Raw genomic sequence first — 24,248 nt, forward strand, 5'->3', positions numbered from 1 at the left:
CACTGTGTAGTGGTATCTTCACACCCCACTCTTGCTAGAAGAGCCACCATATACTGTCCTGCATCATGTACCTATTTTCCATGTCTCAGTGGTCTCCCTCAGATGACTTCAGGTTAGCTGAGACTGGGGTTCTCTCAGTGCACTGGTGTTTGAACACAAGCAGGAAGAAGTATTGAGACAAAAGGTTGGTCATGTACCTAACCATGACAACATCCTGCACTAAGGAACACCTGATAAACTCCTTTTGCATTAGTCCTCTAAGCTGAAGAAAGTTTTCAAGATGAAGCATTCAGGAATTTCTCACCCTCACACTTTGTTTCCTTCTTCACCTCCTGCTATCTACATTCCTTGGATGTTTAAAATCCAAGCTAATGACTTCCTGTGAAAGGAAAATAATGCAAGGAGGTAGTTGCAACTCCTAGTCAGTGTACAGTCTAAATGTGTTTTTAAGTATCCACAGGACTGAGATTCAGATCTGTTAGGAGTTAGTTCTAAGCTATGGATGAAGGTTTTTGCAAGTCATGAGCAGTAACTTGAAGTTGCTTTGGAACATGGTAAAAGAATGTCGTGTATCCTTTGGTTTTGACCATTGCTGGCTTTGAGATAAACGTGCTGATTCTTTGTCTGGGGACAATTTTTCTTTCAGATGGAGCAAACATGTGAGGATATAGATGAAATGTTCAGCAATTTACTCGGGGAGATGGACATGCTGACCCAGGTAAATCCTTCTTTTTTTCCATTAAGATCAGAAAAATAGCTGTTAGGTGGTAGGGAAAAGAGGCAGACTTTCTTACATTTTTCAGGTACCTCCACTCAGAATACAGATACATTGTTTTGAAAAACCTTCAACTAAATTTCCCTGCTTGACATTTAAAACAAGTGGCCGGAGGAGTAAGGCAGTGGCAGTGGGAGGTGGGTTGCTCAAGAGAGCTGTTTATGGGAAGGCAACAGCTAGGTTACATTTGCATTGGTAACTAAAGCACTCTGGAGTAAACAATACTGAACAGCTCAAATGTGCACAGAGCTAAACTCTTCTGTCACCTACCCTCCACCTCCCCTCAGAAAAAAAACACCAGACCCTAAAACTCAGTCTGGCTTTATCCAGTCTCTACTACAGACAGCCCTAGCCTCTGCTGCTCCCCACACAAAGCCTGGGTGTTGCCTGAAGGCAATTGCAGTTGATTTGGGGCAGTGTTGGATGGAGAATGGATTGCATTAAACACTTGGCACCCCAGAATCCCTTCATGGTAGGGGTTGGGAAGGACCTTTGGAGATCATCAAGTCCAAATCCCCCTGTCAAGACAGGTTCACTTAGAGAATGTCACACAGGAACACGTCCAGGTAGGTTTTGAATGTCTCCAGAGATGGAGACTCCACTGCCTCTCTGGACAGCCTCTTCCAGGACACGATTGTGAGGCTGTGCTTGAACCCTTGTCCTGGCCTCATTTAATTTACCAGTCTAGGCATAATCCCAGAAACTAGTGTGTCATTCTGGTCTTTGAAGAAGAATCAATGTCCTTAGGAAAATACAAGTAATGGATTTGCAGATGTCAATGTCTGTAATAATAATTGTGTCATCAGATACCTGTTGTGTTTTTTTTTTCTTCTACCTTAACAGAGTTTAGGAGTGGAGACTGTCCAACCTCCATCCCCCAAAGTGTCCAACAATGAATTTAGCTTTACAGTTGGTTTTAAAGATTTAAATGGTAAGTAGCTGAATGGGCTCTTCCATGCATTTCATGCTTATTTTAAATGCCTCACAGCAACAAATGAGAAGAAAAGCTTCAAACACCTTTGTACACACACACACAAAAAGGGCAACCCCCTCAAAAAACCTGTTTTGTTGGAGGGGGAAGTGTATATATAGTAAGCTTCAAAGGAGCCAGTGTGTTGGGGTTTTTTTAAGAGACATTGAGACATGCTTGGTCTCATAAATGTATCAGACTTCTTAGTATGTCTGAATGCAGGGGAAAACAAAAATTAGAAGTCCCCCGAATAACTTTCTAAAATACAACCCTGTTTATGTAAAGCTTTAACTGAATAGAAGAGGAAGTTCCTCAGTATGAGGTCAGAGCTGCAAAAGCATTTTTGTCCAGTGGAAGTATCAACTTCAGCTACTTCTGCTCTGCATTGCTTATTCTTATTGTGGTTTGCACTGTCCCTTTTGCACATACAGCTGCTTGTTGAGGCTGTGTGATGAAGCAAACGAGGGAATTTATCAACAAGAACCCTCCCTTTGGATTTGTTTGGGTTGTGTTGTGTTTTGTAGTTTGTTTGGCTTTGTTTTGGTTTTGTTTTCGCTGAGTGTTGCTTGGTTCTGTTTGCCTGAGTTGGTTTTGACCTGTGTTAAACCTGTTTTAACCTTCTCCAGCATCAGTTCACTGTTAAACTACCTAATGCCTCTACCAGCAAAGTGGGTAGTAGTGTGCAACAAGAGAGGATCATAAGCCAACTTTCCACTGGAAAGAAAGGCTTGGGAAAATGGTCTATTAGCATAGCAGGTAAAGAAGAGTAAACTGAGATGGTCTAGTGCCATGTTCAGACTTAGTCTGCTGAATGATCTGTTCTTTGTTGGACTATATTAGCATTTATGAGTATCTAATTCAGGGCTCTCCATCCCTTTCCAGAATTCCACTTAAAGCTTTCCCAATTCAATTTCTTTTAAACTAGACTCTTGAAAGAGATTTAAACTACTGAATCTGTTGGTTCTTAGAGAGCCCTTCTGTTCTAGGGAGCTAAATCATCATTCAGGATGTTATTTCACAAAATCTCTTGTACCAGGGATATTCAAAGAACCAAAGAAGAAATTGCTGGTGAATTTCTAGTATAGGATTTTATATTCTAGCCTGACAGACTAGAGGACAGAAAGCAAAAGTTCTGATGTTTCTATCTGGTTGATAAGGTACTTTTCAAAAGAGACTGTCTTGTTTGGTTTTTTATGGGTTTGTTTTGGGTTTGTTTGGTGGTGTTGTTTGGGGTTTGGTGTTGATTTTTGTTGTTGCTGTTTGTTGTTTGGTTTTTTTTTTTTTAATTTCTTAAAGGACCCTCAAAGCCCTGCACATTACATGAGTTATATTACAGGAAGTGTGTCACAGATATTGATCCCACTGATGTGCTACAAATGATACCAGACCATTTCCTGTGTATTAGAACTCTCTGATTCTGCTTCATTTCAGAGTTGTAGCACAGTAGTAATGTATGCAGAGTCATGGTCTAGGCCTTGGTTACACAGTGTATTACTTGACTAAGATAAGTAAATAGCCTAGTGGGATCTAATGGTATTTCATGCATCTGTATCACTAAGCACATGCTCAGAAACCTTGCTGGGTCAGGGCCAGGTTTTGTAACATCATAAGGCCTGGGACTGTATCATAAATGAATCTTCCTGTCCTGTTTAATTGTATTTGTAGAGTTCCTTGTACTCTGAACTTCAGTCTGACCAGATTCCTGGCTATTCCTAAAATACATTTATTACTTGAACCCATTTAGAAGGTTGTTTCCTTTCCCATAACCCTTCTATGTGACTGTAACCATGCCTCCTGCAATTTCATCTGCACTGAAGTGCAAACAGAATGGTTTGCATTGCACTTGCTCTGACACACTTTGCTGTTGTCTTTACAGAATCCTTAAGTGCCCTAGAGGACAAAGACCTGGATGCTTTAATGGCAGATCTTGTAGCAGACATAAATGATGTTGAACAGAGAACTCTACAAGCCCAGAAAACTTCTGGCAACCAGCAAAGTACAGTCACTCAGCCTTCAACAAGCTTGGATAATGACATATACTGTAAATCAACTGTCTGTGCCACCATTACTGGACAATTTGGGGATGATTTGCCCCCCCCACCCCCTCCCCCAGACCCTAATTTAGAACTTCCACTACCACCACCACCACCACCACCTCCTCCGGAGCCACTCACCCAGGTAAGCCTGGATGGAACCTTGGTGAAGTTCTGCAGTGATGAAACATGCATGAATTGCAGAGTGGGAGTTTTCTGTTATTGTGAGCTCAGCTTCTGCCTGTTCCTTGACCATTTCTGGCCCGTTCCTTTGCCTTTGTAATCATCATTTCGCTAGCCTAAGACAGACATAAATTATTGCAGATTGTCTGCTATAATGGGAAACTTGTCACTGAGGGATTTTAATAAGTGTGGTTCAGTTAATACCTTCTCATACAGAACCTGCAAACCTCCAGACCCCTCTTCCAACCAGCACTTTTATGATGCTGTGACCTAAAGCTCACTGAAATCAACAGTGCTGCATAGTTCCTTCCCCTGAGTCTTGTACTGAGATAATCCTCTGTTAGCTGGCATCTTTCATTACCTGAGTTAAACAAAGTTTCAGGGAGAGAAGAGGATGGACTTGCTAAACACAGCTAGAATTCTAGCTGCAATGACATAGGTGGAAGTAATTTCTGCCTCCTTCAGTCAAAGTGTCCCTCTGAGATTGTGTGCTGACTTCAATCTCTAGCTGTGCTTTCTGGTCTCTTTCCAGATACAGGGAGAGAGCATTGAAGGAGGGGAACAGGAGACAGAGGCACTTCTGAGGAATCTGTTTGCAGCAGCTGATTTCCTCATTAAGGCACTGGTTCTGCTTTCTCCCTTTTCTGATACCTGTGGCATTCAAACACTGGTGGCATGCCCATTGTGTGGCACAAAATAGCCTATAGGACTATTAGACAAGTTGTAATAGGTAATAACCTACCCGTAGTAGATAATAATGAAGGTAATAACTATTTAAAATTAATATGGAAAGAACTGATTTCAAATGAGTATTTACTGCCTTGGCAAGTATTTGCATTGGCATGATATTTCTGCTCAGTGGAATGAAATGAAGCTGTAAGCTGAACAGATTTTTTTCATCAAAATCCATGTTCCTGTTAACCAGGATTCTCAATTAAGTGATTCCTGAGACAGTCAAGGCTGATGTTGTGTTTAAAACTTCTGGGTGTCTCTAGTCAAGTAAGGACAAGTGTCAATTATTCCCAATACACCTCTGACACTAAGACTCTCTTCTCTAACCTCATATTGTGTACAAATTAAGAATTACAGCCTTTCTTTCAGGGAAGTATAGGGCTGTCTCATAAGTTTTCATTAACTCTGATGTTTCTTTTTTCTATGTCAAAAAATTTCTATGCTATAGAAAATTTCAATTTTGTGACAATATCTGGATGGGTTTTATGTGCTCTGGTGTGAAGATCCAAAAAACATGGTGAAGATACTGTAGTGGAAAAAGAAACGTTGTGGCCTATCAAAGCATTTCTTTAGCAGTATGCAAATTTTGCATCTGATAGTTTGTTTATTTTGCATCATTTCCTTTTCAACATTAAGACAGTCAAAGGTTAGGCAAACATGAAGGCTCTCAGGTGAGGGCTCTGTTGCACAGATTTCTGCAGTGTTGAACTCTGTTCAACGCAGGTCTCATGTAGGTGAAGCCTAAAAATGTTAGCAACAAGCCTGCTCACACCACACTCAGCCACTGTGGTTAAGATGCTTTTCCTGCTTCCTGCAGAGATGGTAAGGGGAGGGCCACAGTGTGCTCTGTCTTCCCTCTGCAGCACAGCCAACCTTTCTGCAAAAGCCACTTTGGCCCAACAGCTTCTCTTAAACTGCAGAAGCTATTTCTGAATTACTAAAGTTAAGCCCCTATGAGCTGTAACGATGCCAATTTCCAGAAATACAGAGAAAAAAAAAATCCCAAGCATTTTTATAACTGATTTCCTGGTATTATATGCTTGAAGCTCTTTCTTTCAGATTGCATACACCTCACCTTGTGTTTTTGGCATCCTTTAGGATGCCAGTATCAAGTGGTAGAACAGAGGATGTTTGGTTCAGCTAGAGGAACATCAGTCAGGGGTATTTGGTTATAGTTGAGCCTACCTCAAAGCTTGAGATGAGTAAGATAACCTTAGCTGGGTTTTTTTTAGCTATGATTCTATGATATCCCTGTCAGAAGGAAGCAGTGCCAATACTTACACCTTGGGTGTCTCTCCCATTAGTTACAACCATCCTGGGTTTCTCTTAGTCCAAAATTATGACTTTAGGGTAGAAAATGGAGGCTGAAGTTAACACAGAGAAAAATCCTGTGTGGAAGCAGGGCAGTAATCTTCTCCCACAGCCAGTGACTGGGAACTGGGTGTGCCTTTGAGTACCACAGGACCATATTCTACCTCTCACTAACACAGAAAAGTGAGAAAGAGAGCAGCAGGGACAGTAAAAGTCAGCAAGGAGACAAGAAAGTAAAGACAGCACAGGTTTCAATAAAAGAAGCAGACATTTAAAGTAGGAAAGAAACCAAACCCTGCACTAGTACTAACAGTCCAAGGTAGCTCAGGAACTGCAGTTACTTGCTGTCCAAAATGCCCTTTTCCAAGTCTGTATGTGACTGGGGGAGACTACTGGAAGAGAGATGGAAAAAAAAGAGACAGTCACAGTCTGTACCCCAGTCACAGAACCAACATGTAGGCACTGGCATTTGGTATATGCACCTAAAACTGAGCAGAAAGCTGTGATAGTAACATTAATGCAGGTGCTTTGTAAAAGAAGAGCTGGGTGATACTGGATTTCTAGGAACCCAACTATGTCATTCAGCAAAAGCTGGAATGAACTTGAGTGCTCCACCTAACTGTGTCTGTGTTACTATGACTAGGTCCATTAGTAGAGTGAAAAGCTGTGATATCATGCAATTTAAGGAGCTGCTCCTCCCAGTGAGTGGCAAGTGAAAGAACTCAACTAAATTTAGTGTACCTGGCAGAAAGTGTACAATCCTAAGTGGTGTCATTACAGGCCAAGTTTTCAGTAAGACCCTACAAACTCTAGTTCTCTGAACCCTACTGAAAGGTGAGTTTTCTTCCAAGTAGCTGCATCTACAGTCCCATTCTGTTCAGGCTAGATCTTCCTTCATCTTGTCTTTTGCATCAGCTATAACTCCTATGGAAAAAGAAGAGTCCAGTTTTCAGGCATTATTGTAGCATTTGAGGAGCAGACCTTGTAAGAGCTGTATGACTAGGCAACAAAAGGGCTGGACTTGTAAATCAAAGCTTTGGCTCAAGAAAAGCTGGGGATTCCATGTAACTGTGACATTTCCCATGACAAGCCTTATGTTATGGATGTAAGGAACAAGAAACAGCTTTTTTCAAGTAAACAAACTGCCAGCCTTACTTAACAAGAAGCATACCAAATATCTTGTGTCTTTTCAGGAAGAACAAGAAGCACAGGCTAAGGCTGACAAGATTAAACTTGCATTGGAGAAACTGAAAGAAGCCAAAATTAGAAAGGTAAGCCTTAAAATACTGAAATGCTACCATAAGAGTCACCAAGTATCTATTACCATTCTTCTCCACAATGAAGTTCCTACTAAAATTGCTGGCTTTTTAATATTTTGTCTGTAACTTGTCTTGTCATCTGCCTGAAGAGAAGTCTTTGGGAGGAGGCTACCTCTGAGGGACTTAAATATAAGAGGGCTTGGAAGGCACTGCCTTTTTTGCCTCAATGTTGGGGTAAAGCCCTCTGTTCTGAAAGCCTGCTTTAGAGAAAATAGACATAAAAATGTTGCTTGCTTATGCAGTGCTGATTCCAGAAGTGTTAACCTTTTCTTCTACAGCGGATGTGGATTTAGCTAATCCCAGTTAAGTTAATGAGGGTCTTCTTACTTAATCTTTTCACAGCAGTGTTGTAATGTACAAGGATAATAGAAATTATTTTAGAACCACAATTTAGAAAGCTTCTAGCCAGTACCTGCACACTGCAGCAGTGTGTAATTATGCCCATTCATCCCAAGCTAGAGTTCCAGCTGAGCTCAAGAGAATCTGCAGAGGAAACGTGGACATGGTGCCTTGGGATGTGACCTAATGGCCATGGTTGTGTTAGGTTGATGTTTGGACTCAATGATCTTAGAGGTCTTTTCCTACCAAAACCATTCTGTGATTCTTTGATTCTATGTTCTGTGACTCTGAAAAATGGCTGTGAAGAGAAAAGAGTCATGACTTTACAGTCTTGCTCAGTTAGGAGATGGGAGGTACTTGTGATCAGATCCTGCAAAGCTTCCAAGGAGAACTGAAGTTCCTGATAAATTTGGGGGTGTCCAGTCTGCAGATTGTTCCCACAAAACCTTTATGTTCTTGTGAAAATCCAAATTCTGAGAGAATGCATTGGGAGGATGTCACCAATGTTGTGTTGGAAGGCTCTGTAACTAAACATATGACTGTTCATTGCTCACCTTCATTTCCTTGCAATGTGAGCAAGCTCACAGCCCTGGATTTCAGGAAAGCAGCCTTTGGCTTCCTCAAAGATCTGCATGGAAGGGGGAATCTCTTTGGGATCATCATTCTCTGTTTCTACCTGATTGTTAACACAGCTTGTCTCGATAGTACCAAAGCCTCTTATGCACATACTTTAAAATCAGGAGCTACTTGGAGACTATATGGAGAAGACCTCCCAACTCACCAGTTTAGATCAAGTTTCCATCTACAGATCCTGTAGACATTTTTTTTCTTCTGCTGTCAGAGTTAATAGAGCATTTGAAATACTTCACTTATAATGTACTTGCAGTGCTGCATCATGTTTTCTGTACTTCAGCATTTTCCTGCATTGTTCCTCTCTGAAAAGAGGTGGACACTGTCATTTAACAAATACTTAGGTTAATTTGGTCAATGTAAGCAACTCATCTGCTTGCTTATTGATGGGTGTTGGACTACTGCTCATCTTAATGCAACCCTGATTTCAGGTAGGTCTGTTGGCATGGCAAGATTCTTCTGTTCTTTTTCTTATTTAAGACTAAACTTTCTGCATTTCCAGCTTGCATTAAGGACACTGTGTCCTTTTCTGCTTGGTTTCCCTATCAAGCATTTTCCTTAATTGCACATCTAGTAGATTTAGAGAAGAGATTAATTTCTGCTTTTTCTCCATAGCAGTTTCACCTTTCCTGAAGCCATGCACAGAACAAGGTTCAATTTCAATTTTTTTTTTTTTTTTTGAGAAAAGGTCTTTATTTTGGTGGCAAGATAATGGGAAAGCTTTCAAGCTGTTTTATCCCCTCAGTTCACTGTGGGACGTGGTGCCTTTGAATCATTAATAACCTCCAGCCTTAATCTTTCTTATCTGCGCTAGCAGATTCAGGCTAGCCTTTTACTTTGCTTCTGAAATTAACTGACTCTCCTGTGCCTCTGTTCCCAGCTTGTTGTCAAGGTGCACATGAATGATAACAGCACAAAGTCACTGATGGTGGACGAGCGTCAGGTGACACGGGACGTTTTAGACAACCTCTTTGAGAAAACCCACTGTGACTGCAACGTTGACTGGTGCCTCTATGAAATGTACCCAGAGCTGCAAATTGGTAAGTGGTGGAGTGACAGAGCACACAGCAGGGAGGTAAAGTACATTCTGTGCTCTTGGTAATCTTGAAAGCATCTCCTGCCCGCATGTCCACTGCTGTTGGAACATCACAGTCTCTAAGCTGAGGGATGCTCTTGCTATAGAAGTGAGTCTTGGGTTTGTCTGCTCTGTGAGCTGCTGAGGGTTCCTTGCCCACTACCTTTTCCATTATTCTGTTGTGAATATCACCATTTGTCAAGGTGGTGACAGACCCAAACAGACTGGCACTTAACTTCAAATTTTGAAGAGAGGATGAAGTGCTGTCAGCAGGCTGTTACATGCTGGGCAAACAAATGTAATTGTACAAGACCAACTGAGCAGGTTTTCAGTCATTCCTGATGCTTTTCACTTGTGATACTGCCTTTACTTATGCTTATGTAGTTGTGAACAGGATATAACTCTCCAAGAAGGCTGCAGCTCTGCTGATGGTACCTTATGATTTAGGGAGTGAGATGGTAATATAACACTGGGCTGTCCACACCAGCATGTATTTTGCTTTATTAAGAGCATAGCCTTGTGATAGGCATCCAGTTTGGCATTATTTTGTAATAACAGTAACTATAAAAAATCCTCCTGAGGATGACAAGATCACACCTTTTATACAAGAAAAGCCTGGAAATGAAAATGAAAACCCAAAAGTATATGTGGCAGAGATTAATGTTAAATGACTAGTGCTATGGCCTGAGAATTACTTTATGGCTGTCCTGGACTATAAGATAATGTTTACCCTTCATACCATCACTTGGTTTTTGTATTTAATGCTTTGTATTTCTAGTGCTTTGCAAAAGCATCAGTTGCTAAATGAAAAGCATTACGTTGCCCAAGCTGTTACAAGTTACTGTGCACACACAAACTGGCCCTGAAGTTAATCTCATTTTATGTAATTCATTGACAAAATTTAGTTTAGATGGAACTTGCTGAACCCTTGTCCAAAGTAAGAAGAAGTGCTAAAGAAAGCCTACAAAATGTATATTCCGTTGTGTCCTCTTACACTAGGCCAGTCTAGGCCATTGAAGATGCAATCACCACAGACCACTGCAATAGAGTGCAGCTGTTCCTCTGGCACTGCCAAAATCATACTGAGCATTTGACCTCCTTGCTCCCATACTGAATTTGCAGAAGGATGCAGTTTGGGTCTCTCCAAAATGACCTCAATTCCTTTTCCTTCCAAAGGGGATTTATGTTTTGTGTTCAGCTACTCTGTAAAACAGTGAAACCATAGAAGAAGAGACTGGAGTTGCATAACCTCAGCATACCCTGTGGCTTTCCTGGGTGGAGGGTCTGTGTTCAGATCAGATCAGGAAGGGAGAGACTCTCAGTAGGTCTCCCTCATCTTTGGTGAGGTTAACTACAGAGATACTGGGTTAGCCAGTGTATCTTCACATCAGTTTTCAACCTGTCTTCCTATTTCTTCTGGTTTGCTATTTCAGTTTTTATATCCAGTTGCTCAAAACAAATAGTTTTATTTTCAGTGCATAGAATTCTTCCTGCACACTAAAAAAACCCCAATTCTTCATTTGTTCCAATAAGTAAAAATACAAGGGAATGGTTATGCTAGGGTTTTTTTGGTTTGGTTTTTGTGTGTGTGCGTGTGAGGTTTCAGTTCAGTAGCCAAAGTGAATAATCCCCCAGTCATACTGCAAACCTTAAAACCCAAAAGCAAACATGGGTGTAACCATCTCCTCTTAGTGGGTCACTGTATCCATCCTTTACCGTCTTCAGGCAGCAGCACAGAGGTGCAGGAGGAATGCAGGAGCATGCTGCAACTACATAAGGCATCTTCTGTAGCTGATTTGCCCTTCCACATGACACTATTTTCATGTGGTTTTGCTCCCTTCTGTGCAATGGAAAAGAGTGCTGGGCTCTCCAGCTCTGAGTGAACATCAGATAATGGTTACATTCTTGCACAGGAATTTCTGCAGCCTCGGGAGAGGGCAGTAGGAGTTTTGTGTAAGTCTGAGCCTTACACTACCTTTTCTGTCTCTCCAGAAAGGTTTTTTGAAGACCATGAAAATGTTGTTGAAGTGTTGTCAAGCTGGACTCGAGACACTGAGAATAAGATTCTGTTTTTGGAAAAAAGTGAAAAATATGCTTTATTTAAAAATCCCCAGGTAAGCTATGATGGTGTTTGGGTAAGGATCTAAAATTCTCTCGCTTAGTCTGTATGCATTCTGTTGCATTATTAATTTGCTTTCAGCTCTGATAGTTTGGAATTAAAGAAAACAAAACTTATACTTTCCTCCCCATAAACCCCGACCTGGAATGCTGAATGCAAGGATTTGACAATTAGTGCTGTTTGTCCTTTTCTGATACTGTTTTAAAGTTCCATCTGCAGTGGTAAAAGATGAAGCACATAAGCTCTTCACTGGCACAAACTGCTGCTCACACACTCCTCTCAGAACTGGGAGGAGACAGCACAGCTGTAAAAACCTGGCTCTTGTCATTACTACACTTTCTCCACTATTTCTACTGATGAAAATCAACTTTTTCTTGCAGGTCCATTTTTTTTTTCCCAGTTGTATATGAAACTTAAAAAGAGTATGCTAAGTACAACAGAGTTTATCTGTATTTCATTTAGACTGGGGAGAAGAATTGGGTGAAGAGTAACTTAGACATGCAAACGTTGTAGAAAGAGAGTCTGCAAACTGAACTGTGCTCAATTATTTAGGATAGGTGTGTACACAAAAAGATGCATGATCAAAACTGTATTTACCCTAGCACACACAGTTGATGGATTCTGGGGCACTGGAACTTTTCCCCTTGCAAGTGATCTGTTAGCTCACTGAGCAGCTGGTTTGCTCCTGAGAGCAGCAAGAGAAAAATGAGCAAATGAGAAATGCTGGAAAAAAAAAATGAGTCAAATATATAATTGGGCAGGAAATTTCACCAAGCTGCTCATTAGGAAGTTTCTTTTTCAGAATGAGCCAGTGTTTCAAATAAAACCTGCAGAGAGGAGCTGCCTTCATTGATATAACAAGTATCCAACTGAGGGAAAGAAAACTTACGCTGCCATGTGCATGGATTGCTGTGGATATTTAACATGAGACAGCAGAGCCAAGTTTGGAAGTAAAACATACATGATGGCTCAAGATGTCACCGGAACATACCTAGCAGCAGAGGTGTGGTTGTGCGTTGGATTTGTACCCTAGTAGTGTTCTCTGATCAAGTGTTTTAGGGCAAGGCTGTGAACCTCCCATAGGACCTAGATCTTTGATGAAGATTCAGGGCACATTGATTGTAATGAAGTTTGGAAATAAAGATGACCTACACCAGAATCAGAAATGTAGCTCTGTCCTCCCATCTCAGGACATACTGAGCTTGATCCTGGACATGTCTGTAGTCCTTGAGCTTCAGACCTTCTGTGATAAACTGTAAAATGAGCAGCCTGAGGAAACTGGAGTGGTTGCAGCTATCACACTGTTGAAATATTTTGCCAGCAATAAACTCTAACCATCTGTCAGGCTTAGTAGATGCAAACGTTGTGAGACAGGCAGAATGGTGCAGTCATACTGGCAGGCTGGCTTGTTTGGCAGGAATCAATCAGCACTGTAGAGACAGAGCTCAGACTGGATAATGAAGAAAAGTAAAATACATGATCTGAAGTGAGTCCCTGCAAAGGGAAACCAAGAGGAAATGCCTGGGGAGTTGTGGGAATGGGACAGGGAGTATGATACCTAATTAACTACTCACGGAAATGAAGGTGCAAGCAATGGGAAACTGAAATCCAGTGCTCTGTTACCATAGTCTAAGTGTGCTCGCTCTCCTCCTCCTGGCTCAGTCAAGGCTGCCCTGTAAGCTCATTTTGTGAGTGCAGAAATTGTGGAATGCTTCCTTTGACAGCCAGTGGCAGTAGTGCAGCAGCAGCTGGGTTCTGTGTTGGTCTTATTTATAGAATCATAGAATGGTTGGGCCAGAAGGGATCTCCAAATGTTATCTAGTCAAACTCTCCTGCAATCCTCCACTGGAGCAGGCTGCTCAGAGCCTTGCCCAGCCTGACCTTGAATATCTCCAGGGATGGGGCCTCAACTACCTCCCTGGGCAACCTGTTCCAGTGTTCCACCCCCTTGTGGTGTAGAACTTGTTCCTAACATCCAATCTAAATCTGCTCTTCTCTAATTTCAAACCATTGCCTCTCGTCCTGTCACTCCAGACCTTTGTGAACAGTCCTTCTGCAGCCTTCTTGTAAAAGCCTCCTTCAGGTACTGGCAGGCTGCTATTAGGTTTCTGTTGGAAATTGAGGAGATCTCACAGTTTTGTAACGTGCAGGTATTTTGGGGGGAGGGGAGGGAAAAATAAAGGTGCCTACAATAACCAGGTAATACTACAATATAGTATTAGAGAAACTAGTGATACAAAATGGTCATTACAGAGGTTGGATGCAATTAAATGCTTTAAAAAAAATCTTATTATCAAAATGTCCAAATGCATTGCTAAAGCAAGCGGACCCCTGGAGAAGGTCTATGACCTGTGCCAATATTCATTGTTTCTTTATGGGAACTGGTTATATATCTGGTATAGATTAAAGAACAGTATCATTGAAGTGTGTTTTAGTTTCTGTGGAGGATCTGAGCTTTTGAAATGCAGGATTTATCCTCTCTGTCTGTGCTAGCAGCATGCTGTGCCAGTGGCTTTTTGTGAAGATTGCCTTTCTTGTCGTGCACTACTCTGACGTTTTTCTGCAGCTTTGTTTCTGAAAGCAATTTCTTAAAGTATTTGGAATGCATTTAGAAAAACACATCAGCAAAATCCTCAGATGTTCCCTTCTTCACCAAGTCAGGCACACTTTTGCTCTTTCCTCACTGTGATATAATTTACCCTGCAAGGAACTCAGAGTAAAGACCATTCCATGAATGGCATCAGTGACTCATCTACAGAGATGGAGCGTCACAGGCCTGTGACTAAGGAGTGCAACAAAAATACACATCTCCAAATAAAGGAAACCTTTGTAACAAAGGAAAGGTGATGCTTTGTCATACAGTTCAGCGATGATGTGCTTGACTCTTGAAAGGAAAAGTTGTCAGGTCTAAACACCTCCTTTCAAAAAGCTGGAAAAATAATTCTCACCTAAAGGAGACTCTACAATAGAAAAACCTAGGAACTGCTTTTGCTTCATTTAAAGAGAGTCGTTTGTAAGGGACAGCTGAATCTAAACTCCTGCCTGGAATTGCTGGCCATGCTCTTTGGTTTTTTCTTACACGGATTTTGATTGCCTGTGTTTCTCTTTTGCTGATAAAAGCAGAGAGGATAAATTCAAACTGCAGGTGACACTACATGCAAGTGGAGGGATTTGTTTTTCATTATCTTTCAACAGTGTTTATGAAAATTAATGAAAGTCTTTACAGGGAACACTTACATATATGAGGAGCACTCTCTCATATGTAAACTAAAAACAAGAGCTATACTCTCCAATGGAGAACCCATTCACTGAACTGACATTTCATTTCTTCCGAAAAGCAGGAAGGATAGGCTGAGGGACTTGGGGTTCTTCAGCCTAGAGAAGACTCCAAGGAGACCTTAGCTGCCTTCCAGTACCTGAAGGGAGCCTACAGGAAGGCTTTCATAAAGGTATCTAGCAATAGGACAAGAGGGAATGGTCTTCAGCTGAGGGAGAGTAGGTTTAGACTGGAGCTTAGGAAGAAGTTCTTCAGTACAAGGGTGGTGAGACTCTGGAATAGGCTGCCCAGGCAGGTTGTGGATGGTCCCTCCCTGGTGGTGCTGAAGGCCAGGTTGGATGAGGCCTTGAGTGGCTGAGTCTAGTTGAGAGGTGGCCCTGCCCATGGCATGGAGGTTGGAGTAGATGATCTCTGAGGTCACTTCCAACCTGAGCCATTCTATGATTAAACAGCATGAGAGTCATCTGGAGTATGAATTTGCAATGTCTTTCATAGCAGGACAGCTACAGTGAGTTTCATGCTTGGATGGCTATGTCAGTGAAATTGGACCTGTGTCCACCAGGTGATACATCTGCTTTTCACCACTCCAGCCACCTTTAGGAATGAAGGTTTTTCTTTGTCTCCACTGTTACCCTGGGAAGGAAACATAGAAAGGTGAAAGGAAACCTGATTATTGAGTCTGCTGGCAAATCTGCAAAGAAATACATGTGAGACTGGGAAGTGTTTCTCACTGTACTCCCAGTGTTCAATAATGCTCATTTTTCTCTCTGTTAGTGTATCTCAGCCCGTGGTGTGGTTTCAAGCTGAAGATGCTACTTCAATAAATATTTTTCTTTTTCTGCCTTGGGTCTATAACACAGAAACAGTCTTTGCATATTCAAACCATTTTGCAAGTGACTTTTAATCAGCTTATTCTGTGCTTTGCTGTCAACTGTCTCCTAGCTTATGTATGTCTCTCATTTATTCAATCTTCCTCCCTTCTTTGATGATGAAGGCCATCTTCCTCAAGGCATGAGAAGTCAACTCTGGTGATTTTTTTTTTTTTTCACAAAAGTTATAAAATCAAGTCACCAGAGTTGAAAATCAAGTTTTCAGGGCTTCAGAAGAGCTTTACTCTTAGCTTTGTGTGTTTATTTACATTTGTGATCTTCAGAGCAATTACAGGTATCTTCTAATATTTTTACTGTGCATTTTTACTGGGGACACACCATGCTGCAGGTTGCAGACACAACATGTTCTGTTTGTGTGGGGTTTTTCTGCACAATCTGTGTGCATTCAGCACACAGTTGCAACGGGCTGAAATGAGCTGTGAGCTGGCCAGTTCTTACCTCATTCTGTGTGCACTTTGGATGAGCATAAAGAGGCAGCTCGTTGCACACGGAAGGTAGTCATGAGCAAGGAGCAGCTGCCTTGTTTGCTGCACACTGTCTGACCTGTGCTGTCGTGGACCTTGCAGATCTTCTGGAGAAATGGTGTCAATAACTTGAAAGTAAAAACACAACTGAAGAGGAAGCAGAGGGTGGATGCTGTCTTGAACACCTATGTTTGCAATGTGCTCAGTCCAGCTTGGATGGGGCTGTGTGTGATAAAAGATGAGAGTTGTACTCTTACATTTAGGAAATTGGTTTTTCAAGATACAGAGATGTGGAGCACCAATCAGAGAGTTTGGCATTGCAGTAGTTAAGGCTACCCTTTCTACCATGATTCAAGGTAGGTTTGCTTCCATGCCCCCAGGGATCTTCTTTGAAACTATTGAAAACATCTTCTGTCTTCCACTGAAGATTATACAGAGTGGAGACATACAGCCTGAATTTTGTTACCTGCCTTTCCACACAAGGAGATGGATGTATCCTAAGTGGAAAGGTTGTTTGCAGAGACTAATGGTACTTTGCAGTGCAGAGCACAACAGTAACCAAAGCTGGCTGGAAAATCTTTACATGATTTTCTTTTGAGCATATGGGATTTCCTGCTAATGTAAAGCCATAGATGGGTCATTGGTGAGTTTTGCCACTGTCCTGCATAAGTACAGGGGGAAATGTGGGTGTAATGTCTCTTAAGCATGTCATGCTTAAGATGGCTGGCAGTGCATGTCAAAACTGCTGCAGCAGCTCTGCATTAATCAGGCATTAAGTCAGGCAGAACGGCATGGGAGGGCAACTGACTTTGTGTCAGCTTCAGCTGCTCTGGGTATGTAGAAAAAGGAAATAATGCAGCAAAAATCACTTGACTGCTCATCACTGCAGCAATAACCCAAACAGTGTGAGCAAAGCAAACCCAGTGACGGAGGGTGCCAGCATGCTTTGTTTTGTTTGGTCAAACAACTCCTTGTGCTTCCTTTTTCTGTTACCAGCCCAGGAGGATGAATCCATTCTGGTAAGTAAGCTCAGCTCTTTATGAAGAGAAAGACAAGGTCTTTGGAAGTTAAAAAAGTTAATTCTCAAACCTGTAGATGCAGAGATGCAAACAGATGCAGAGAGCTGCCCTGTAGCCACATCTTGTCCCAGTACTGACTTGACATCTCAAACCAAACACTCTGACAGGAAAGAACTTGCCTTTTATCCTGACCTTTGGCTAATGGACTTGGAATGACCTCTTGTGGACACATGTGGTTTGCCTCCTATAGGATTAATGCTTCTGATCAAAAATAGGAGACCACACAGTGTGCAGTCTACTCCCCAGGTTTTTAACCACTGACAAATCATAAGTACCACGTAATTCCAGATTTCAGGGCAGATATAAAGGAGGCAATCAGTTGTAAGTGAAATGTTGCCAGGTGAAAGATGGCAACGTACGTCTGTGAGGTGACAGATCTCTGCGTTGTTAGAGATCCAGCATGCAGAGCATTACACACTTTCTCTCTTTACCATTGATTATGTCAGTACAAGGTGGTCTGTGCTTCTGCTGAATAAATGCCAGATGCCTGAATGTGACTCATTTGAAATCAGAGGAGCTTTGTTTTCTTATTATCAGTGCACTGAAGGCTGACGGAGCCAGATGAGTGCTTTCCCCACTGGTAGTAAAGCTGATGAGCCAAGCCTTGTTGGGACAGTGATATAGTGTACCTGCCTTGATAAATCTTCATTGTGTGGTTTAGGGGTTGTATTGTGTGTTTATAATGATCTGTAGAAGACTTAGAGCTTCCATATCCCTCAATTTTCCAAATGCATCCCAAAGTCTGAAGGCCCAACCCAGCCTAGCAGTGCCCTCTGTGGTTTCTCTTCATACCTTCATTAATGCATAAGTGAGTTTGTTAACATCAAGCCAGCAGTGCTGTGATAGTGCTCCGTGTCAGGAAGAGCTGTGAGTGGAGCATCACTCAGCCAGACCTACGAGTTTGGACTACATAGGCAGCATTGCTGTAGGGTTGTACTGAGAGCACACTTTGAAGTGTATTTTATTTTAAGCAGATTTGGGGATTTTCCTCTATGAATGCTGTCTTCAGATGTACTCATGAAGCTGTGGTCCTTAGTGTTTGCTTGCCTTCATCCATAGGCTAAAATTGTGTCCAGGCAGCCTGGATGCTACATAACCTAGACAAGAACACTGCTGTATTTCCCAGCATAGCTGTCTCATGTATTGAATGTCCAAGTTGCTTTTCTCCTGTTCATATCACAGACATGGCATCAGCATAGGCAGATTGCAGGTGGCTGTGTCTCTGATGTTCCCTGTCTGACAACATGAACTTTTAAGAAAGCAGTTTTTAAAGAACTGGTTTTGAGGTCATCCACATCTCTTCCACTCCTGGTGCCCCTCCAGAAACCATCTGTTTTGAGGCTTGCATCCTGGCAGAGAGCTGTTCACAGCACTGCTTGAAAAAGAAGTTGTGGTTGTGTGGAAGAGCAGAGTTTCGCTTCAGATAAGGTTTGTTGCTGCAAACACAGCATGCTGGCAGGGCAGGTTTGCTGCTTGTTTGCTTTTCTTACACTGTAGCAACAGCATGTTCCTGCATTTGCACACTTCTCCTTTGACTTTTGGCAGTGTTTGCATTTGTGTTGCAGTTTAGTCCTTGTGGCGACCCAGCCGTGTAAAGACATGGCTACATTCTCATAGGCACAAAAAAATGGAGAGAGATGAAAAGCCAGATAAATTCTTCAGAAGTGCTGGAGAGCTACAGAATTAGGAGTCATTTTTAAGTAGACACCTTTCAAAATTTGTTGGGTTTTAAACAATGTTGTCTATTTCCTGGACAGTGGTGTTTGGTTTATGCCCTTTGTTCTGCAAACTTAGCTTTTTGACTAATTCCAGGGAAACTGGTAAGACTGTCCCATGCATCAGGTATTTTCCAAAGCCAAGATCCTCTTTTTCTGTCCTTTTGTTTAGAAAATTATCAAATGTGAGAACATTGACTGTTATTATTCTGGCCTCAAGCCCATGGATCTGAATTCTACTTGGTGCATGACATAGCTCCTTGATCTATCTGCTTCCAGCTGCAGGCAGCCGGGCTCTGCTCTCTGGCCATGTTTGCTGTTGAGCAAAGCCACTGCACATGCTCCAGCACACAAGTCCTAGCATGCTCCTGAGCTACCTTCCCACTGCCTGAATTTGCATGTGTGTCCAAGTGCTGTCCTTCTGTCCATCTCTACAGTGCAGATGAATGCAGAATTGGTTTTGCCATTTAACAGCAGCTGAATTAATTTTTACTGGTAACCGTGTGAGGTGCTGTGCTGCCTTGTTTTGCAGGGGCAGCCAGGCACTGGGTCCTCTGAGGGCAACTGCAGCTTCACAGCCCTCTGTCACTGATGGGGAAGATAACATCAAAGTGCAGGTTTTGGTTTCAGTTGGTTGGAGCACATGTGCCAAGATATCATTGTGCTCAGTTCCGATTTCCTCTAGATTTTTAAATACCTTCCTCAGTGCATTAAAATATTTTGCAGAGCATGAGCAGGGGTTTAAAAGCAGAGGGTAGTAACTTTGGATGAAGGCTTTGGCACACGAGCACTTTTATTAACAATAATGAGCTGAGTTATAGCCAGAGAGCCAGATATGAAGTGTGGAAATTAGCAGATCAGGTTGTTAGGAGAAATGCTGCCAAGCCTTTTGATACTGTGCTGTGTTCATTGTATGTCAGCATGTGATAGAATGTTGGATGCTCTGCTGGCTGCAATAAGGTAGGAAGCCATGGAAACTGGAACGAAACCCTCAAACCCACCGATCTAGAAAAGCAGCCTAAAACATAAGCTAATGTTTTTAAACTGTTGGGAGGCTGTACATACCTAGGAAAAAGTAATTTTGCATTACTTCTGAATGATATTAAAAACAGAATTAAAACTCCTGGGCAAAAAGCCGTGAGTAAAGTCTGTAAGCATCTGCTTCTTGAATCTGCTGGTTTGGGTACTCAGTATTGAAAGACTGAGTAACTGTTAAATGGACTTGTAACGATCCAGTTACTTGCATTTCTGTCTTTACAATGAACATCAAATTTGTTTGTGTTTTAATCAGAATTTCTACTTGGCAAGCAAAGAGAAGAGTGAAAGCAAGGAGATGAATGATAAAAACAAAGAGGCTTTACTGGAGGTAAGCCAGTTTTCTAGGCTGATGATGCAAATGTCACACAAACTCTGCCACCCTCTGCATCTGCTCTGCCACAGCAACATTTCATTCTTTGTGGGCAAATGTGTAACAACAGGAAGTTCTGGGATGACTTGTGTCTTTTTGTCTAAGGTTTAAGATGTGTATTTCCCTCTGTATCTGCTGCTCACCATGAAAAATGCAGATTGTATCCCCTACAGAGGAATTAAACGATGGAGAACTATTTTGTTGTTGCAGATCCCAATGCCATGCAGCATTATTTAATGTTTCTATGAAGGGTAATGCCATGATAACAATAAAAACAGTGTTACACAAATATTAATAAAAGAAATAGCTGTGCCACACCCTTGGGCCAGCCCTTTTCACTTTAGATGGTTAATAAGGTTGATCAGCAGCAAACAAATATCTTTTGGGTCAGAAGTGGATCTCACTATCTCAAGCTATTAGCTCTGCAACAACAGAAAAAGAAGCTTTGCACTTTCCCAGAAGATCTGTTAAGCCTCTTGCCTTTCCTGTTGAAGTCTTGCTTCAGTTGTATGCTTGAGAAATAAAAATCCAGAGCCACGTGAAAGAAAAGATAATCCCAATTCTCCTGGCAAGCATTTTGACTCTGGTGAAAGTTCACAAAGGAAATGCTGTTCTTGGGTGCCTGAGGCTTCCCATTTCAAAATTAGTACATCTCATGAAGGCACCAGATGTCAACCAGCAGAAGTCCTGGTAAATTCCAAGTGAAAACATGAAGTGCTAAGTGCATTGGCATTAAAAATTACCCAGCCATGGGTCCTTCAAGCAAACAATGAAGTATATTTGTTTAAATAGTGTTGTAAAGGCTAACATGGATTTCAGAGGGAAAGCAGAGACTGAGGGGGATTTTTTTCTTTAGCTGTATAGGAGCTCTAAGCAGTCTCCAGAGTTTCTCCCTATGGAAGTATTTTTCTACAGTATCTGTAGATACAGCAATAGAGAAAAACCCAACAGCAGCAGTACCAACTGTTCTGTTCTATTGCATTCACTGAGCATATCTACGTCTAACAAAAACCTTTTGTGGGCTTTTGCTTGACCCTTGAAGAGAACTGAGGCTTTGCAAGCCTTCTTTTGCAGTGTGAGCACCCAACTTGCACAGCCAGGTTGCCACATGAGCTTAGAAAAGTTGTCTTTGCCTGTCTAAGGTGTTCCTTTGCGTGGTAACTGCATTCGCTGTGTTCGTATGTTCACTGACACAGGAAATGTCTTCATTTGAAAAGGGAGCGTTTTTCTGATATTTATTAATAGGGTTGTGCTTAAATCGATTTATTTTGTCTATTATTATTCTTGTTGCACAGGAAAGCTTCTGTGGGACATCTGTCATTGTGCCAGAGCTTGAAGGGGCCCTTTATTTAAAAGAAGATGGAAAAAAGTCCTGGAAGAGACGTTATTTTCTTCTACGAGCTTCTGGAATTTATTATGTACCCAAAGGGAAAACCAAGGTCAGGAAGCTAAATAATCCTTTGAGCAATAAAACAATTCATGAGGGTGAAAGAGAAGAACTCCCAAGGTGACATTTTAAGAGCACTGCCTGGTGCATCTGAGAGGGTTTGGGGGTTTTTTTGGTTTAACTTTGACCACACCACTTGTGCAAATACTAGAAAGTAGTCGCTGAATCCTGTCACGTTTCTCTCCTTTTGATTTCAATGGGTAGATAAAAGCACTAATGAAATAGCACTCCTTGGGAAGTCAGTGGGGGGAAGAAAAACAGCACAGCACCCTTCAGCTGATGTTATGCTGCCAAAACGCTCCACTGATACATAGGTTCCTCAAGGAGGAGGTTCTCAAAATAGGTGGAATTTTTACTTTCTTTGATATTGATCTTCTGCACCAGTGACCAGCATGCAGAAATGCTATAGATTTTTTTCCTTTGGTGATCTTTACCTAGAGAATGCCTTTTTAGGCATTTTTAGGCTTTTTAAGATTGCCCTTTGTGTAAGAAAAAAGCGAGATAGAAGCATCCACCTGACTGAATCAAATGCACTGTTAGTGGTACCAAACATGTAAAGAGTCTGAATCACCAGCACTAGGGAAGCAAAGGGGTCCACACACAATGGCAGCTTGGCTTCTCGTTTGCACAGTGTTGAGGCAGAATGGTGCCTTCTGGGTCTGGAGTTTTGTTGGTTTGGGGTTTGCTGTGGGTTTGTTTTTGGTTTTGTTTTTTTTGTTTTTTTTTTTTGTATTCTGAAAACCACTTCCAGCTCTGCTAGTGCTTCATATTTGGAAATCTTGGTGCTGCTGCTGGAGCTTTACTGTTATGATTTGTGCTCTGAAACTAAGTCAAGAAATAGCAGAACAGTTAAATTATAAAGTCAACTGCCCTCCCCCCCGCCCCCCATGTTGATAGCTTGTAAAGGAATGTTGTGCTGCTGCTGCTTCAGTGCCCTGTTCTTAGAACCAAATCTGAGTGAAACACAGACCTAGACCACCTTGCTGCTTTCACAGCAATTTACTTGGACTGCTTGACCCTGAGATAACAGCTTACACTTCCCACACACACAACACCATATCAATTAGGAACCAGGATGTTATTTGGAGGGCACTAAAGGTGGGAAGAGTGTAACAGCAGTCAAATGAAAGCTCTCATCTTGGACACTTCCTTGTAGCCTGCCTCTAATGATGGCTGGTAGCACGTTGCCAAAGCAGAGCAAGCATACACTGATACTTACCCAGCCTTTTTTCATCATCTGTTTCAGGGACCTTCCATCGTAGTGAAAATGAGGAAAGTGCTTTCTTTTCTCAGCTATTAGACTGCAAACATAGGCTCAGGATGGAGCCATGCAGTCACCTTGGAACAGATGAAGCCTTGTTTTAGTTTAATACTTTATTGGTGGTTGGTGGTTATGGCCTGTGTACCAACCACCCTGCCTGTAACAGAGCTGATTTAAGGAACTGTGGGACTGCTTCAAGCTCACAGTATTACCAACTCAGACACACACACAGGCCTTTGAGACTGGCTTTTGGGGAGACAGTCACAGTCTCTTTAAAAATGTTACTACAGTCAAATGTTTGTTCCTACAGCAAAAGGATGCACATCTCCATGCCTCAGCCCTTCCAGAGAAAGTCAAGTATCTTAGCTCAAAGCTGTGTTTGATGGGGATTTATTTTAGTTACTGGACTCTGTATTGAACAACTGAGGCTCAGGTAACATGCCTTTTGTGGAGACAGTAGCCTCTGGCCCACGGGCAGGGTGCAGTGAGGGTGCTAAACATCTTGAAGCACTGCAGCAGAATGCAGTAGAACTCTTCAGTCAAAGTCTCTAAATTATGAGGTTTGATCCCATGGCAGGATGGCATGAAGAGTGCACATGCACCTTGCCAGTCATTCAGTTATGGGGAGAGTGATCTTTCATTAAGGGACAGAAACAAACGGTGAACAGTAGTATCTTCAGCTGCTGCAGCTGTTCAGAAACTCATCATGTAATGGGGTTTTCATATGTTAGAAAAAGCAAAGGAGTCTGGCAAACTTTTGGCACTTCATGTTGGCTCTAAAATACGTTGCAAATGTGACAGTACAGGGACACATTCACATCACTTTGCACAAACAATGTTGGGGGATTTGTTAACAATACAGGATACCACTCAGCACTACTCTCTTAATTTCTTTCTCCAGCTCTATCTTACTTGTATCCCATTCAAAGCCATGCTGTTAATGGGAAGGGTCATGAAACAACAGAGTTAGGATTGCAGATACTGGTTTAAACTTTGTTTCCGGTGATCGTTTTGCTTGTCACGTTAACATTGCAGAAATACTGGCAATGAATAAAATGTGTTCCTTCCTTAGAAGGAAGTAACAACTGCATTCAGGGACCAAAATGGCCTTGGAAAGGAAGGGAAAGAAAAGGGGAAGGGAAAGGGAAGGAAAAAAGGAAAGGGAAGGGAAAGGGAAGGAAGGAAAAAAGGAAAGGGAAGGGAAAGGGAAAGAAGGAAAAA

At 41.9% G+C, this 24,248-nt stretch overlaps 1 protein-coding gene across 2 annotated transcripts in view; it reads left to right on the top strand.

Annotated features, from left to right (window-relative positions):
• Positions 1–646: 646 nt before the first annotated feature.
• APBB1IP (amyloid beta precursor protein binding family B member 1 interacting protein) overlaps positions 647–24,248 on the top strand; it is a 42,872-nt gene continuing 19,270 nt past the window's right edge. For both annotated transcript variants that reach the window (XM_054390183.1, XM_054390184.1), the window contains exons 1-8: positions 647–718; positions 1,619–1,706; positions 3,622–3,923; positions 7,198–7,275; positions 9,173–9,332; positions 11,360–11,481; positions 20,203–20,277; positions 21,615–21,758. In XM_054390183.1, the coding sequence (XP_054246158.1) occupies positions 647–718; positions 1,619–1,706; positions 3,622–3,923; positions 7,198–7,275; positions 9,173–9,332; positions 11,360–11,481; positions 20,203–20,277; positions 21,615–21,758 (1,041 nt within the window). The remainder of the gene's footprint in view (positions 719–1,618; positions 1,707–3,621; positions 3,924–7,197; positions 7,276–9,172; positions 9,333–11,359; positions 11,482–20,202; positions 20,278–21,614; positions 21,759–24,248) is intronic.

The sequence above is a fragment of the Indicator indicator genome, chromosome 20 (genome assembly GCF_027791375.1).
Source record: "Indicator indicator isolate 239-I01 chromosome 20, UM_Iind_1.1, whole genome shotgun sequence".
NCBI classification, from domain to species: Eukaryota; Metazoa; Chordata; class Aves; order Piciformes; family Indicatoridae; genus Indicator; species Indicator indicator.